The following is an 18,142-nucleotide window of genomic DNA, read 5'->3' on the forward strand; positions in this document are numbered from 1 at the left end:
GAGGTCTTTCAGTGGTGCTGCAACTCCTGCGAGCCAACACCTGAACCCATGGGGCAGCCAGGAGCTCTCCTCACCTGTGTTGGGCTGCTCCTTCCCCTTCAAAGTTGGCTCGGCCCTTCCCAGCTGCAAGATCATTGTTCTCCTTGGAGAAAAGAGAGCGCCAGCAGGCGTGGTTAGTGACAGACACCTGCCCCGATGGCAGTCCCTTCTTCCCCTCATTCTGCCTGTTCCAGCTCAGGAGAAAAGGCCCTTTCTTCCATCCAGGAGGCCTCGCTTCCACCGGCTGCCCTTGTAGGTCCTGCCCCTCCTGTTTTGTCCTGATTGGAGTCCGCTCTGAACCTGAGCTCCTCCAAGGTCTCCATGTAACCTGGTGGGTTGGTTGCTTTCCCAGCCCTTTCTTCCTAATGGAACCCCTTCCGGCTGGTTCCATCGGGTTAGAGATTCCCATCTCCCATGAGTCAGAGCATTCCCTTCGTAAGCTCTGGCCCTGGGAACTTACCTCTGTTGTTTATCAGTGGTTGGAAACCTGTTCTCAAATCCAGGCTACGCGTTTCCTCCCTCTCCTGTTACAAACGCTCAGGTGACCTGAGCCCTTTATCCTGAGGTCCCTTATCTGGTCCTCACCACCCCCCTGAGTTCCTCCTGATTAGGAGTCAGTCACTCCAGGCCAGCAGCTCTGTCCCCTACTTCTTCCGAGAGATGAAGTTCTTGGCATGTCCCTGTTGCTTTCTCCCATATTCTGCATTTTTGCGGGGTGAGCCTCCCCACAGGCGAATAGCTGGCGGGGTCCCCGTCGCCGCTCTGTGCTGCGCTCACGTCTGTAGGTGCTGGAAGCCTTGCCCAGAGGCCAGTGGTCAGTGAGGCGCTCCTGCCACAGAATAGCTTTCATTTCTCCCTCTTTTCATTCCGACCTAAAACGTTTTCCATTGTGTTCTCCCTTCAGGTCCATGGGTTTCCTCCAAGAGGAAACGGAGGTATAGAGGTATATAGTCTTTCCATTGAAAGGGTCTTCTCCTTCCCTTCCCATCAAGGATGTTTCTTCTGGGGGAAAAATTATTTTTTACATCTATATATGCTCCATTTCCTATATGTAGGGTCTGACACAAGTGGATTCACTCTCTGAGCCTCAGTTTACTCTTATGCAAAACAGAGACAATGATGGTATCTACCTCATAAGATTGTTTGGAGACCCAGATAAAATAATGTCCATAAAAAGCACCATTTAGTGCTTAGCATATACTGATCAAGATAGTAGGCATTAGGGAATCCCCTGGCAGTCCAGTGGTTAGGACTCCGAGCTTCCACCGCAGGGGGCCTGGGTTCGATCCCTGGTCGGGGAACTAAGATCCTGCCAGCCGCACAGTACGGCCAAAACTGAGGTTCAGAGAAGTGAAGTACCTTGCCCAGGATTGCAAATTAGTGGAACTTATCAACCAGGAGGGAAACTCAGGATGTGCAGAAACTTCTTGTTCTTTCCGCTACACCCCCAGTGCTTAGAGATCCAAATAGACCTAAAATCTAAATTTGATCAAGGAGTAAAGAGAGTCCAGTTCTGGTCAGATTCACTGGGAGTCTCTGGAAATAGAGGTATTTGTGGCTCAGCCCTGCACGGGCTCGTCGCTTCGGAGCGAAGCTTGCCATCAGCTGTCCTGGGGGCAGGACCCTTGGGAGCCTGCAGCAGACAGCTACACCCCCACAGATAAGGAAGCAGATGCAGGCCTGCTGGGTGTTGGCTCTGCCTCGGGTTCTATGGACAGCAGTCCTTCGTGTCTTGGAGAAGCTGGGAAGTGGCCACTAACCAAAATACCCAGGTGTAAGGTTTACAAGTAAACTCTTAACGCCACCTTTTCAGCAGCATGCTTTAATTTCACATATTCACTGTGACGTTTGAAAATAAGAATAGAAAAGCTCTTTTAAATTACGTGCCTCTGTTGGTTTATACCCCCTCTCAGCTGTAAGTAAATGTAATTTTTACCCAAGTTGATGCAGCTGTAGGCTTGGAGAGAACATTTGTTTTGAATGCGTCAGAATTTGACTTGATGGATCTATGATGGGATAGGCAGCTTGGCCCTGAGCTTTGCTTCGAGGCCAGAGGCAGGAGTGAGACTGCTAGGGAACACGTTTCAGGATTTGGAAGGGGGAAGAGAAAACGGGAGAGGCCATGGGGAGCCACAGCAGCCCTGGACCTGGGGCAGCCCACTTAATCCTGCTGAGCCCGGGTCTCCGCCTCTGCTGTCTGGCACGCGTCAGCTCCGTAGGAGTCGTATACGAAAGCACTGGTGGGGCCTGCGGCAGCAGTGATGATAATGGCCACCGTCACCGCTGACCTGCCCCCACCCCGCAGTGAGCCTGGCACTGCACACCACTCTCTCCAGCCTCTGTCACCATCTGGGAAGCAGGTGCTGGCCTGTCTCTCAGGTGAAGAATGTGAAAGTCAGAGAGCTTAAGTAGTAGCAGGTTCAAGGTCACAGGGCTCACCGTGGAGGAGAAAATGATCGTGGCAGACGTCGGTCTGGCTCCCAGAGGTGTGCTCTTAGCGGCTGTGCCGTGAGGAGTGGACGCCGAAGGAGGGATGAGGTAGAAAGGGGTGTTGAGAGCAGAGAAGGGGCCGAGGGACAGGGGTGTCGGGTAGAGGTCGCTCCTAAGTCGAGGCCCCACGTCGGAGGCTCTCCTGTTTCTCCAGCAGTTGGACCCTGGTGATGAAGGAGGAAAGTCTGTGTGCTCAAATTCCAGCTCCAGCTGGAGTGAGAGCTGTGGCCTGGCCCCTGGCGGGTTGACCTCCCCCCCACCCCCCAGCTGCCCAGGGGAGGAAGGGAGATTCCCCGCCCACCCTCACAAAACAGACGCAGCCCAAAAGTGGCCTCGCCTGCGTCTCTCTTCTCCCAGCAGCTCTGAGTACCTGGTGCGAGTGAGAGGGCTCTGGCCAAACATCCAACCCGTCTGCCCAGTAACCGCCACGAGGACCGCCGCACAGCCGAGCCTAACCCCTCCCCGCTGGTTCCCTTGCAGACCAAATGCCACCAGTACTGGCCCTACCCTCCCGAGGTCATGGAACACGGCAGCTTTCACATCCGCTGTCAGTCGGAGGACTGCACCATCGCTTACGTGTTCCGTGAAATGCTGGTCACGAACACCGAGGTGAGCACTGCATGGGCGGCGAGTGGTCCAGGGGAGGGCACGGGTTAGAGGCAGGCGCTGAATCAGCATCCACCGTGGGCCCGGGTAGCGCTCTACTTCTAGGTCAGTCTGTGTTTTCACCTGGTGGGCATTTCAGTAGATGTACAGACGGCCTGGAAAAGAGCCAGCACCCGTGTCCACAGCAGCATATTTCACAATAGCCGACAGGTGGAAACAGCCCAAGTGTCCACTGACAGAGAAATGGATAAACAGAATGTGGTGTATTCATACAATGGAATCCTAGGCCCCCTTTACAGAGAAGGAAGTTCTGACACATGCTACTGCATGGTTGAACCTCGAAGACATTATGCTGAGTGGAAGGAGCCAGACCCCAAAGGTCAAATACTGTGAGGTACCTGGAGTAGTCAGTTCACAGAGATGGAAAGGAGGACGGTGGTTGCCAGGGCTGCGTGGCTGGGGAATGAAGTTAGTGTTTAATGGGCACAGTGTTTCAGTTTGGGAAGATGGAAAGGCTCTGGAAGGAATTGTACATAATGTTTAACATGGTAAACTTCTTGTTATGTGTCTTTTGACCATAAAAAAAAAAAGAGCCAACGTGGGTGGCCCTAATCGTAAGTACCATAGGAGCAAACGGGAAGAGACCACTGTGGGCAGAAGTGGTGGAGGAGACATCGGGCAGGAGGTGGTCCCATCGGAACCCTCGAGAGTGGGTGTTTGGGAGCGTATGGAAGGCGGGTGGGCAGGAGTTGGCAGTGACCGTGGCAGGGTGGTACCCAGTGGCTAGAAGAGTGTCCGGAGACAGGCGCTCCCTGGCTGGAGGCCGGAGTGGGGCCAGGGTCCTCCTGTCCACCTGCCCACCGTCCAGGTAACTCAGCGAGGCCACTCTGTCTCTTCGCAGACCGGAGAGGAGCACACTGTGACGCATCTCCAGTACGTGGCATGGCCAGACCACGGCGTTCCCGATGACTCCTCAGACTTTCTGGAATTTGTAAACTATGTGAGGTCCCTGAGAGTGGAAGGTGAACCCGTCCTAGTTCACTGCAGGTACTGTGGCTTGTTGGCTCTATTTTTTTAATACTCATACTCCTTGGGAAAGGCCTGGAGAAAGTTGGCAGGCATCAAGCCCACCTAAATCCCACAAGACTAGATATGCTTTTTACAAAGCTCTCTTTGCTTTCTTTCTTCACAATGTCAAAAGATCCGGACAGACTTGTGATTGCAGCGCAGAACTGGAGAACAAACTCCCTGCCTCATCTTTCCCTCTGTTCCCAGCTGACTGACCTCACAGCAGATGCGCATAAGATGGGGGGTGGAGTTTGCACGGAAGGGTGGGTTTCTTCCCGTTGATTTTTAAGCCCCCGGTCTGTTCAAGAGCACACCTTGAGCGCGTGTTTTGTGTTCTTTGAAGGTCAGAGGAGGAAAGCTCCCTCTGAGTAAGCGTGGGAACTGGCGAGGAGCTGAGCTGGGCTGTGCAGAAATGCTGTCTGAGCAAATCCCGTCTCTGTTCCTTTCCCCCCAGTGCTGGGATAGGTCGAACCGGTGTGTTGGTCACCATGGAAACATCCATGTGCCTGATCGAGAGGAACCTGCCCGTTTACCCACTGGATATTGTTCGGAAAATGCGAGACCAGCGCGCCATGATGGTGCAGACATCAGTGAGTAGAAATCCAGTAATAAAAATACTAACGATGGCCAGGCCTGCACGAAGGGCTTTTGCAGGTCGAGAGACCAAGGCCCCAAGGGACTGAGTCACTTGCCCACGGTCACAGAGCTTGTCAGGGGCTGAGCAGATCCAACACCCACCCCATCCAAGTTCTGCCTCTCGCTACCCACCACTTCTGCTGCCTCACAGTTTGTTTCCTGACAGCCGCTTGGCCAGGGAGCAGCCCCGGTTGCCCTCTGCATTGTCAAGCCACTGACCCGTCATGTGTCTGTCCATCGGAAGTAAGCAAGGTCACCTGAGGGTTTCACCCCACCCGCCTGCTCCTGGGTGAGCCTTTTGACTCAGCAGATGTCTCACACGGCCCTACTCTCTCCTCTTCTGGGCTCTCTCCCACGTACGTCACGCCTGGGTACCTGGCACTGCAAGTGTCCACAAGAGGAAATATTGTGGCTTCCCCCCAGAGCTACAGCAGGGGCAGTGGGGTGGCACGGAAAGTTCACGATTCACACTCCCCCACATACTGGGCAACCTCTGAAGAGTGCCTTAACCTCTCTCCAAGCCTCAGTTTCCCCATCTGCAAAATAAGGACTACCCCGTATTCATTCATTCATCCATTCAACAGATAATTGCACGAGCAGGAGAGACCTGAGCTTATATCTAGTAGAACTGGATCAGTTGACTATAGATCTCGGCAGCAGTGGGAGGAGTCCAAAGGGAGTCTAAGCTCGGGAAGAGTATCGAAAGCTGACTTCGGAAAGTCAGGGCTTTCTGGAGGAACGGCCTCCGAGGCCATACCCCCCGATGGATGAGGAGAAGTTAGCAAAGAAGGGACTGACTGGGACTTGCCCTGAGCTCTGTGTCCTCACGGACTCATGGACCAAGCTCATAAGATTTCTCTAACGATGGTGAGCTCATGTTTTAAATTCACGTGCACCCAGGAAACCTGGTTAAGAAAAAAAAAAAAATCAGGTTCTCTGCCCTGTTTTGTGGTATAGAAGACCTCATTGCTAGTTAAAGAATGTTTAAAGTGCATCTTCTGGGCACATTTTCTAGCTGGTGCAGCTCAGTCTGAATGCTTTCTTGTCATCCAGGACACATCAGTCAAACAAGTCTCTTAGGTGTTTGTTAATATAAAGAACCTTACCCTGTAGAGTGGCTTTCAGTGGCTTTCCTTTGGAAGACAAAATCCAGACTCTCTATCTCAGTGCAAGGCCTTCTGCAGCCAGGTCCCAGCCCACCCGTGCCACCCTCCTACCAGACCCGCTACCGACAGCTGTCCTGGGCCAGGCCCGTGAGCCCTGGCTGTGTTCCTCTGAACGGGCCGCCCTTTCATTTCCACGTACACTGGTGTGTACATTGGAACGGCCACCCTGCAGCAACCTGTGTCCCTCCCTGACTCCCTGAGACTGCCAGTGCCTCCCTCTGCCGTGTTTCCATGCCACGGTTGCCCAGCCCTCATCACATAGTGAGCTCACAGGTAGGTGTGTCTTCTCCACACCGGGTCCCTGATGTAGCCCAGGGCCTGGCTCGGCCGGAGCTGGAGCTCAGGGTGTTTATGAGTGAGGTGAAAGAATACCTGTGTCTGTGGTCTGATGCAGCATTTGTGGAACTGCTGGCCAGCTTGACGGCTTTCTGTTCCTTTCCAGAGCCAGTACAAGTTTGTGTGTGAAGCGATCCTTCGTGTTTATGAAGAAGGCTTAGTCCAAATGCTGGATCCCAGTTAAGATGACTGTGAAGACGTTCATTCCTCTTTCCCAAGGGCGTCCTCCTTCTCTCTGGAAACAGCAGGAGGAATTTGTAGGCTGTGGGAAAGGAATGAGCATATTTGAACCCAAGCACTTTAAATTTCTATTAAAAGAAAAAGGTATCGTGTACATAGGAACTGTGTAGATAACGCATGCGGTTATAGCATCATTTAGGCCCGCACCTCCTCCGGAGAGGTAAGCAGAAGGGGATCTCAGTTTGGGGCCTGTCCTAATGCCTCCCTCCTTCTCCGTCTCCATATTCCTGTAAACCATCCTTGGGCAATTGAGAGGGGACGCCAGCAACCCTGTTGACCTCCCAGAAACGAGATGGTGTGGCTGTTCAGAGTTGCTTGGATGAGTTGTGTGTATATGTGTATAGGACTAAGGGCTGAGCTTTCCGTGTGTCTGGGCGGAGCTGGAACAGTCAGCATTCACCTGCCCTGATGCTAACGAGAAACCCCATGAATGTACTGAACAGCAGGGGGTGGGGTGTCAGGCCTAGGGGCAAGCGGTGCCTTTTCTGCCCTCCCTTCCTTGGTCCCATCTCCCTGCCACTTCCAATATTCACGTTTCTGAGACTCGTGTCCAAATGCCCTGCCTTCTCCCTGCATTAGCGACCCTCCTCAGGTTCACACCAGCGCCTGAACCGGGCAGCGCAGGTTTCGGGTGAGTTTTCAGTTGAGACTCTGAGAACAAGGACTCCCAGTGTCCCACGTGTTCGTTTTTGGAGCAGGTGCCTGTTGCCTCTGCTTTCCTCTTGCTGTACCCTCAGCACCCAGGACTGGAACCATCCACTACTGAATCTAAGACATGGATTGCTGCTACTTCGAGCTATTACACTTGAAACGTTACAATTTTCCTGAGGGGAGATGGGATGTCACCTAAATATTCAGAATCTTTGGCCCTTCTGAGAAAAGATCTAGTCGTTGAGCCATGGGAAACCCAGCTTCTAGAGGGTTGCCTGTGGAGGTGTGTGTGTGTCTGTGTGTTGTGTGTGCTCCCACGGGTGAGTGTTTCTTGGGATTCCTAACTTGATTCAAATTACAGTTGAGTTTATATAAAGAATGAGTCTCTGTATAGAAGAACAAATGTGTGCATTCACTCTTAGTTACAATGGTCTTCGTTTCATTTCAAAGGAGAGGATCAGACTATCTGAATATAAACACAATTTGATGTTAATTTATTCTAAGTACACCATGATTTTGATTGTCCTAAAGAATTCTGCCTTTGTTAATACTATGTTAATTTTTTTTTAAATTTGTGACAGGATTGTAGCAAATTATTATTTAAGGAAAATAAATTACGTAAACATTCTAAAGTGGTATTTTGAAATAGTGGTTTTATGTATCCAGAAGAAACAGCTAAGTATCCAATTTCTTAACGGGATTTATAGAAAAGGATGGTTTCATGTTATAGTGCACTGAAATGAGGCCGTTTTGATGTTTAGCAAACTGGGCTAGTTGAGTAGTTTCCTGGTCACAAACTGGGTAAAAGACCTTTACCGTAGGGGCCAGGTTTCTAAAGGTTGTCTCCAGACCGAGCATATTTACCGCATTCTTTACATCTTTTCCCCACCGATGTTTTACTGTTAAATGGCCAGGGTGGAGGAAGGTGTTGTGCCGTGTCATGAGCCATACTGTGCGACAGGAGACACCGAAGCCCCATCCTTGTCAGCGTAATGCCAGGCTAGCAGAGTGTAGCAGCAGAGTCTGGAGCTAAGGGGTACGGGATTTGGTTTCTGATTCCACTCAACAGCTAGCCCTAGGCCTAGTCACTTATGCGCTTTACCTCCATCTTCTCATCTGTAAAATAGGAGAAATAAATAATACTGAGGACTTTGGGTCGGATATGAGGATTGAATAAGATGATGCTATAAAAATTTTCATCAGCTGGAATCTGACACTGCTCTGGATGAATTACTTTGAAAAGTTAACTTATCAGTGACCAGCCCCCAAATCCATGAAACAGAAGTAGAAGCAGCTGGGTTTTTGTAAGAGAAAATCGCCTTTCTTCTCAAGAGCACCAAGGGCACAAAGGAGTATCATACAAGTACTTCTGGACTCAGAAAATTTGATCAGCCAGGCACCAAAAAAGAGGGAAAGCTGAAGTGAATTTAAATGCCGTCAGGATACTGAGCAAATCATGGCCATTTGATAAAAAGGCATCCTCACCCTGTGTGTAAAAACCTTGTGAAGTCTAAATGAGTTTGGAGATTTATGTTTTATTCTTTTTTTAAGAAACAGATTCTTTTCATATGGTTGAGGAAATGCTGCCGTTCTTTTACATCAATTTCCAAAAAGTTTACTGAAGGTTGCAACCAGCCTTTTTCTGCCACTGTGCGGGCCAGTAGTTCAGACTCAGCAGATGTTACCAGGAACAAAATCCATGAAATCCTGGGGAAGAACAAGACACGAGAGTTATCGAAAGGAGTAAAATATGCAAGTGGATACTACGGATGCTACCAATTAATTTATGGAGTTCAAGATTCCTGCTTCATCACCTTACACACTTAAGCAATTATACCTGAGAAGCCCGTTTTAGCCCAAAGTGAAGAATGTCATCAAAATCAGGATACACATTTTGCCTGGGAAATGGGGTATGAACGGAGGAGACATTTACATCCTGTGTTCTCGCACTCTGGGAAGATCTAATTAGACTCGTCGATGTGCAGACATAAAACGGGAAATCCCTCCTGGTGTCACTCCATAGAACCTGCACTAGGTGTTTTGATTTTCCAGAACGAGAGATCCAACTCAGTTTGGTTGGGGGAGAAGCGGGGAGGGTTGGATCACAAACTTGGGCTGGTCTTTAGTTCCTACCACAGTAACTTATACTTCAGTTTGCTTTGAGATTAGCATAGATGCTGTTGCTGCCAAGTTGCTGGTTGATGTTTCTTGTTCCTCGTAGAAGTTATCATAGAACCGGAGGCAACGAAGAGGCAGCATCAATGGGAAAGGGTGGGCAGAGGCAGGACGTGGGTCTAGGTTAGACTTAGACAAGATGTGTCGCCCTCAGCCCTCACTTTCCTTCTAAGTAAAAGGGGGAGTTTGGGCTCGAGGGGATGAGCTCTGGTCTTTTTCAACATCTGCCGTTCTGGGAGTCTATTCCAGAGAGTCAAGGTTAATCCTAAACCAAAACCTCCAGTAAGCTACTGGAGAGAGATGTATCACGTTTCTGGAACTTGTCTCCAAGAGCTGGTCCCTCAGACCTTGGCAAAGACTCTGACCTCAGCCTGGGAAGCCAAGCAGGGAGGGAGTCCAATGGCCGGGCTGTCCGGCATCTCTATAACTCACGTTCCCTCTAGAGCAACCAAGGGATTTGTGTTGTCATGTAGTTTTGAAAAGTATCTTAATTGATTAGCAATATTTTGCCTGTAAAGTTGGAGTGTTTTTCATTCTGACCTGTTCTTTCAGTGACTCTACTGAAAAACAATTTGATCAATATAAAAACATTCAAGCTATGCAACACTGTTATTGTGTGTTGACATTTTTGTTCTGATGTCTTGATTTCTGGAAATGTTTTCTCATTTTGTTTGCTTTTTTTTTTTTTTTTTAAGTAAGTGTTAACTCTCTTGGAGGAGAGTCCTCTCTGCCATCTCCACCTTCCCTTGGTGAAGGATGACCATGGACAGCCTTGACCTTGTGTGGCAAGTTCTAGATCAGAAATAGATTCAGCTGTCATGACAACAGTAGCTTACACAAAGTAGAAGTTTCTTTACCCTCTCCCATGCAGGGCTGCCAGGTGGCTGCATGATCCCTAGGGTCTCAGCTTCCTTCTGACTTGTTACTTGGCCATTCCCAGTATGCAGCTTGTACATTGAGGTCCGCGATGGCAGCTCCAGTCGTGTTCACATTCTAGCAGGCAGAATGGAGGAGGGAGGAGGAGAAAAGCAAGACCCTTCCCTTAGGGCGTGTCATGTGAATGTGTGCGTCTCATCAATCCGAACTTACAGGGCCATACCTACCACAAGGGAATCTGGGAAAGATAGTTTTTATTCCAAGAAGCCACGTGCCTAACTAAAAGTCAGGAGTTCTGGGAATCCCCTGGTGGTCCAGTGCTTAAAACTCAATGCTTTCACTGCCGAGGGCCTGGATTCGATCCCTGGTTGGGGAACTAAGATCCCACAAGCTGCATGGTGTGGTCAAAAAAAAAAAAAAGAGCTCTAAAAAAATAAAATAAAAATTCAGGAGTTCTGTTTCTGAGAAACAAGGAAAGAATGGGTTTGAGGGACAATTAGTGGTCGCTGCCATAGCTCAACCCTGTGGTGTCACCTTTCTTGTCTCACGTTGTCCCTGAGGTAGACAACTCAAACCCCAGCCAGGTATGGCATGGATCTAAAGCCAGAATCACATTTGAGTGATCTGTGGTCCTCTCTGTCAGCTCTGGGTGGCTTCTTGTGGTCTAATGACCTATAAACTCACTCAAGTTATTTTCTCCCAACATAGCCCATAAACAGTCGTGAAGTAGAAACAGGAAAACGGCCACTGAAAACTCATTCATAAGAGGAGAGAACAGGAAACACTGCTGCAAGGGGTTGCCCAAGCCCACTGCAGGAATAATGAAGACGCCTCTGGCCGGCCATCGAGTCCCTTGGATGGTCACCTGACAGCCCAGTCCCACTCTGGGAGGGACTCCTTGTCCACTGACCTCCCTGGCCACATCCAAGGTGGGGCTACAGAGCTTTTGTAGCCCTGCTTACTCCTGGGGCAGTTTGGGAGGTGCCCAGGGTTGTGATTTCTCTGCCAATAGAATTCCACCAAGTACCCACAGCCGGAGATCTGGTCTAGACCAGTGTTCTGTGCTCTGCCTGTGTTTCTTCTCAACTTGAAGGTAGCGACTTTGGGGCCACCTGACCAAGAAGTTTGGGTGGGAAGGCAACACCCACAGTCTGATCTTTGGAGCTACTGGTTTGCATTTTCCGGCAGAGAAGTCTTGAAAATGGCTTGCTGCCCCAGCCTGTCTCCTGCTAAGGCTGCCACTTCAAGGCCACTGCTCTTAATAGCTGCAGTTTGGAGAACAGAGGCTGTTGGCATTTTCTATGCTTCAAGATTTTAATCAATTTTGATTACAGGCTAGAGACCGTGCCTCCCTTGGTAAAGCAGGATTGCCTTCCATCTCTGCTGCAGGCTGTCTGGCTCTAGTCCCAGTTCATCTCACTTTTATATGACTTTGTGAAAAGCAACAAGGAGCAACATTCACACTTTAATCACTCTCCCACCATTTCCTCTATTGCCGTGACCTCTGTCAGCATGTGGTCCATCCAGTTTCATCAAATGTTTAGCCATTATATAAAAGACAATATTCTTGACATCCACTGCCTACAAATTCCACTAAGCCAGTGCTACGTTTTAGATGTTAGTTGCAGCATCCCATTATCAGTTATCAAATTCTGAATCCAAAAGCCAAAGTAAAGGTGGTTGGAGCAAAGTACAAGTTTTATTTCTTACATAAACACAGGAGTCCAGAGCTGGTACAGTGGCTCCATGATCATTGGGACCTACACCCCTCCAATCTTCAACGTACACCTTCACCTCATAGTCCAGAATGGCTGATCCAGCTCCAGCCATCACATCCATGTTTCAGCCAGAAGAAAAGAGGAAAAGGGACAAAAAAAAGAATGCCCCTTCCCTTTAAAGATAATTCCTGAAAGATCCATAGACTACTTGATTAACACACAGTTAGCAAGAACTTGATCATAGGGGTGCATCTAGCTGCAAAGGGGTGAAGAAATGCAGTCTTTACTCTGGATGGCACTCTACCCAACCAAAATTCAGGAGTTTTGTTATTGAAGAAAGGGAAATGATTATTAGGGCACAATTAGCAGCCTCCCCTACAGATCCCTTGACTTCAGATCTACTGAAGGGCTGACATATGAGGAGTTAACACTGCTCAAGACCCAGCACACAAGAACAAGTGCAATTATGTCACTTAAGCAAAACTGACCCGCCATCCTGAAGAACAGCACTGACAGCTCCTAACATCATCAGCGCTCATCCATTACATACACGAATCATTTGAATAAGAATAGACTGATGGGCTTCCCTGGTGGCGCAGTGGTTGAGAGTCCGCCTGCCGATGCAGGGGATGCGGGTTCGTGCCCCAGTCCGGGAGGATCCCACATGCCGCGGAGCGGCTCGGCCCGTGAGCCATGGCTGCTGAGCCTGCGCATCCGGAGCCTGTGCTCCCCAACGGGAGAGGCCACAGCAGTGAGAGGCCCGCGTACAGCAAAAAAAAAAAAAAGAATACAGGTCATTCTTCTTCTATGGCCACCCTTGTATCCTTTGCTAGTTAATCCCTACGCCTCTAGATTCCTCTCGTGGTTGAGGAAGCCACCAGAATTTCTCCTTAGGCTACCCCAGGGCTTCCAACATCATTGTCCGAAACAGAGGAAGAGCCAGAAAAGAAGACTTGTTGGGACGCAGCGGCAGAGGTCCGGGGAGGAATGGTGGCAGTGAAGACAAGGTAGGTGGTCGTAGTCCAGACATATTTAAGAGGAAGGGGTATGGCTTGATAACTGGTGGGTGTACCAAGGGAGGAGCCAAGGATGGGGCCAGTTTCAAGGTTGGGCAACTGGGTGGGTGTGGGAGCTGCAAACAAGGAGAACTAGGTGTGGGGAAGATGAAGAGATTGTTCTCTGAGTCTGAGGTCTGACGTTAGGGACACATGTAAACCAGTCAGAGGAGTCTCACACAGCTATATCTGAACGTGAAAGTTTACTCTTAAAAATGGTGGAGGCATTTCTGGGTCCTGAGCACTGCAAACAGCCACAGTAGATGTCTTCTGTGCCACTCTTGTTTGAATGTTAGTCCATTCAAATGACTTCTGTAATCAAATCCAGTTATTAAAATAGCCCATCTGGGGTGAATATGCAATTGTCATAGTCTCCTCAGGCTGCAGTAACAAAATACCATCGACTGGGTGGCTTAAACAGCAGACATTTATTTCTCACAATTCTGGATCCCAGGAAGTCCAAGATCAAGGTGCCCACAGATTCGGTTCCTGGTGAGAGTTCTCTTCCTGGCTTGCAAACAGCCGCCTTCTTGCGGTGTCCTCACGTGATAGAGCGAGCCCTGATGTCTCTTCTTTTTATAAGGGCACTAATCCCATCATGGGGGCCCCTCATGACCTCATCTAAACCTAAATATCTTCCAAAGGTCCCATCTCCTGATACCATCACACTGGGGGTTAGAGCTTCAACATAGGAATTTGGGGGAGGACACAATCCAGTCCATAGCAGCGAATTCATATATTTGATCATAATTGTAACCAGAGGTCCAAGTTCTGAACTTCCCCACCCCTCCTCTGCCTGCCTGAACTCTCGGAGACCTCACTCTCCCCTAGAGCCCCACAAGCAAGACAGACCAAGAGGGCAGCACGCTGTGGCTAAGGAGAGATCCCCAACCTCGGTCTGGATGTCAGCCTCTGCTGGTCGGTGGTCTCAGCACAGGTGTTATGCATGATTTTCTTTAGTAGTGTTCAGCGTTACCCTGGCCCCCTCCAGCCTGAGGGAACAATGCTTCTCCTTCCTGAGAGGGTGGGGTAGTGGGATGGGGCAGGAGCAAGGGAATACCCTCTTTCAGCCCCCATCAGCAGTACCCACCCCAATGCATTTCCAGAGTTATGCATCCCACCCCTCAGCCAGGTGGCTCCTGGGCAACCTCACATTTTTGGCATCTCTGTTCCTCCATTGATGACGATATGAATCAAATTGTGCCCAGCAGCAGCTGCAACCATGCTTCCTCACACTGACCAAGGGAACCATTCGGTCATCTGTCCTGCCCTGGAGCCCCAAAGAAAACCCCTCAGAGCTTGATGGGTTTCTGGCCTAGGCTGAAACACTCTACCCCACCTGGAACTCCATCCACGTCTCACTTGCACTTTGAGAAATGGGTCCATCATTCCTGTTGTCTTTCAGAACTGCTCATTTACCACCCAGTGCCAAGCCTGAGGTTCCAATTGAACATTTTCTGAAAATAAGCCTCATGCCTCAGAGACTTTAACTTCCATCCCATCCTTTAATGCCAAGCAGACAATTGTGAATAAAGGGGGGGAAGGTCTCTCCCCTGCCCTCTTCCTGCTACACGCGTGCGCGCGCGCGCGCGCACACACACACACACACACACACACACACACACACACACACACGGAATACCCCAGGCAGGAAGGGGAAGGGTGGTAAGTGGTGCTCTAAAGTGGTATGGCCAGTATCAATGTCAAGATCAGATCTCGGAACTGGTCCCTGTGGACTCCACTGCGTGAACTGCTGACACCACAACACCACTGAACCCCATCCTGCTTTGGACACTGGATGAGCTGCCCCTGCAGCTGCCACCCTCAGAGAATGGACCCACACAGTCCCTGCTGCCTGTCGTCGCTGAGTCCTGGGACAGATGCTTCTCACTGGCAGAACCTAGCTTATGAGCCCAGACCTAGCTGCAAGGGAGGCTGGAATGCAAACATGTGGCCTTTTCAGGGTCTGTAATGGGAGATGCAGGAGGGGATCTCTGCCTTATGTGGTAGAAGTGTTTCCAAATTTAGAAGCTGGATGACCAAAACCAAATGTCCACTATAATCCACTCCTTCTGCCTTCTAATACCCTTCCCATACTTCTAAAACGTAACAGTGTGCCTGCCTGACATGGAATGACCATCCCTTATACAACTGAAAATCTGCTCACCCTTCCCCAAGAGGGGTCAACCAGGACGCTTATCAATTACAGCAGCAGCAATTCCTTTTCTCCTAGGTCATGATCTATCTCAATTTCCTATACTATATGGACTAAATTGTATATGACAGCTATCAGCATACCCTATAAAAAGTACAGGAAAAAGAAAAGGGGAGAAGAAAAATTAGATTAAATATTTTAAAATATACACGACACGGCCAGGAAAAAATACAACAGAACTACATGATGTGTAAAGGCATTGCCCACAGAGGAGACCTGTCTGGACTCTGTCCAGAGTGTGAGGTCAGAGTGACCTTCAGGGCCCTGGCCAGGAACTTAGCTCTTAGATTTCACCTTAGACACCAGGTGCATGGTTTTGGTTGCAGTGAGAGACCTACCTGGCAAAGGCAGAGGTGTGTAAATGAGAACAGGCTTGATAGTAATCAAGGCCAGTAAGTCAAGTTTCTAAACAAAAGGTATGCATGCTATTTATAAACTAACCATAAAAACTCAGAAACCTGAAACAAAAACAACTGAGAGATGCCTAGAAAAATACATTCTAAAATCAAAAATGTTAGAGTCCTTCAGCAGTTCCTTGTTTCTCGTATTAAATCTGGGTCGTCCTCAATAACAAAGAGCTTGTAGGAATTCTAATTTTGGCTTATGTAGGCATTGTCCAAAAGCACAGGGAGAGCTGATCCCTTCCCCACAGATGCCTCCACCTCCAAACGCCTTTATTTCTATATTTTACTACTTAAATAAATTGGTGAGCCCTCCCCCACAAATTCTTTTATCATCTTCTTTCTGCCTCATCTCAGGAAAAGCTCTCCTCTCTCTTTTCTTCATAACATCGAGAACTAAATAAAGAAATTCATAACAGGATTCTTCATAAAGGATTAAAGGTGGAAACCACCCAAATGTCCATCAGCTGTTAGATGGATACACAAAATGTGGTCTAGCCATACAGTGGAACATTATTTGGCCATAAAAAGGAAAAAAGTTCTGATACATGCTACAACATGGATGAACTTTGAGAACACACTAAGTGAACAAAACCAGACCCAAAAGGTCACATATTGTATGGTTGCATTAATTTGTGTTGTTCAGAAAAGGCAAATTCATAGAGACAGAAAGTAGATCAGAAGTTGCCAGGGGCTGGGAAGAAGGGGGATGAGGAATAACCGCTAATGAGTATTGAGTTTCTTTGGGGGGATGATGAAAATGTTCTGAAATCAGAGAATGGTGTTAGTTGTACAATGTGAATAAATTAAAAACCATTGAATTGCCCACTTTGAAATGGTGACTTTTATGTTAAATGAATTTCATCTCAATTTTTTAATTGTTAAAAAAAACAAGCTAAACTAAAAAACAGTGTCATCAGTCCCCTAAGTTGTTCTGAGAAGTAGGTGGTTGCAGATGTCAAAACGATAAAACCATTTGCAAACCCACCAACCCAGTAACTCCGCTTCTGGGAACCTGACCTAAGGGAATAATTTAAAGGTTTTGCTTATGACATCAAGACAGTTTTTAAATGTGTCCTGGCAGTGAGATGTTTTTATTTTTTATTTTATTTTTTATTTTTTTTTATTTTTTATTTTTTTGAGATGTTTTTATAATAGTGAAAACTTGGAAACAATCTCAATGCTCATCAGTCTGAGTCTGGTTCAATAAAGTTTGGTGCATTTTTGTTATGGGATACTGGGTAGCTCTGAAAGTCGATATAGATATCCACACACAGAAAGAATCTTGTGATATCTTGATAACTAAGTAACTCAGGATGCAGAATAGCATTACTGTGTGATTCTAACTATAGATAAAGTCGGTATATTGTGGTGGCCAAAAATATAGATTGCGGAGCAAAACAACCTAGATTCAAATCCCAGGTCCTCACCATTTGCCAGTTTTAAGTCCTGGGGTTAGATAGCTAAGCCTGTGTTTTCTAACCTTTCTGTGTTTCACCTGTGTTTTCTAACCTCTGTAAGCCTGTGTTTTCTAACCTTTCTGTGCTTTTCTAAGCTTCAGTTTTCTCATCTATAAACTGGGGATAATAATACCTATGTCATAGGGTTGTTGTGAAGAGTGAGTTATTATGTGGAAAATTAGACCATTCGTGGTGCATAAGAAGTGCTGTCTCGGCTGCTGCTGTTTTAGATAGATAGACGACAGATCAAAGAGACATAAAACAGATCAAAGATAAATAGATACATACATAGATAAATAGATACACAGATGATAGCAAAAAGTCAGAGAGGGGGTGGGGAATCCCAATATGTTAAGAGTGGCTGTCTCTAGGGATAGGGTAGTGGCTGGATTTCCTTTTCTTTTTGCTTATCGGTATAGTCTAAGTCTCTGCAATGGACATGCATTACTCTAAAAGTTACTATATAATTTTTAAAAAGCTGGAATATTGCTACTGATGCACATATACTAAAAAATGAAAAACGTTGAACTTTGCAGTGAAATTAAATGTAAGAATCAGACTTTAACTCTTCCTTGTGTCAGACAGGATTCTTCTGATTGAAAGTGACAGGAAGCCAACTCAAATTAGCTTAAACCAAAAAGGAGGACTCCTAGGCAGGACACTAGGGCAGTGTCAGAAGGGAAGGAAGACTTCAGGAAGTAGGACAGCTCAGTGGAGGGATTGGATTCTTAAATCCTTTTGTTTCTGCTTCTCTCAGTCTTCATTATCTTGATGCCTTCAAATGGCCTGGCTGATGGCTGATCCCCATAGCTCCAAAACCAGAAAGGAACGAGCGTTCTCTCCACGCCCATTCAGGGCTTCTCAGGGGAGCATTCTGATTCAGGTTAAGGGCTCACCCCTTGGACCAATCACTGCGACCCTGGGGTTGGTCAGTGAGTCACAGCCCCATCCCCACACAACTCGACTGGACTCAAGAGTGGGAACAGCTCCCCAGAAAAAGAAAGAGTTAT

General features: G+C 48.1%; 1 protein-coding gene across 10 annotated transcripts in view; it reads left to right on the forward strand.

The window, feature by feature from the left end:
* PTPN3 (protein tyrosine phosphatase non-receptor type 3) overlaps nucleotides 1-7,864 on the forward strand; it is a 107,175-nt gene extending 99,311 nt beyond the window's left edge. For all 10 annotated transcript variants that reach the window (XM_060154654.1, XM_060154657.1, XM_060154656.1 and 7 more), the window contains 4 exons: nucleotides 3,010-3,138; nucleotides 4,037-4,182; nucleotides 4,658-4,793; nucleotides 6,448-7,864. In XM_060154654.1, the coding sequence (XP_060010637.1) occupies nucleotides 3,010-3,138; nucleotides 4,037-4,182; nucleotides 4,658-4,793; nucleotides 6,448-6,525 (489 nt within the window). In that variant the 3' untranslated portion in view covers nucleotides 6,526-7,864. The remainder of the gene's footprint in view (nucleotides 1-3,009; nucleotides 3,139-4,036; nucleotides 4,183-4,657; nucleotides 4,794-6,447) is intronic.
* Nucleotides 7,865-18,142: the final 10,278 nt, after the last annotated feature.

The sequence above is a fragment of the Lagenorhynchus albirostris genome, chromosome 7 (genome assembly GCF_949774975.1).
Source record: "Lagenorhynchus albirostris chromosome 7, mLagAlb1.1, whole genome shotgun sequence".
NCBI classification, from domain to species: Eukaryota; Metazoa; Chordata; class Mammalia; order Artiodactyla; family Delphinidae; genus Lagenorhynchus; species Lagenorhynchus albirostris.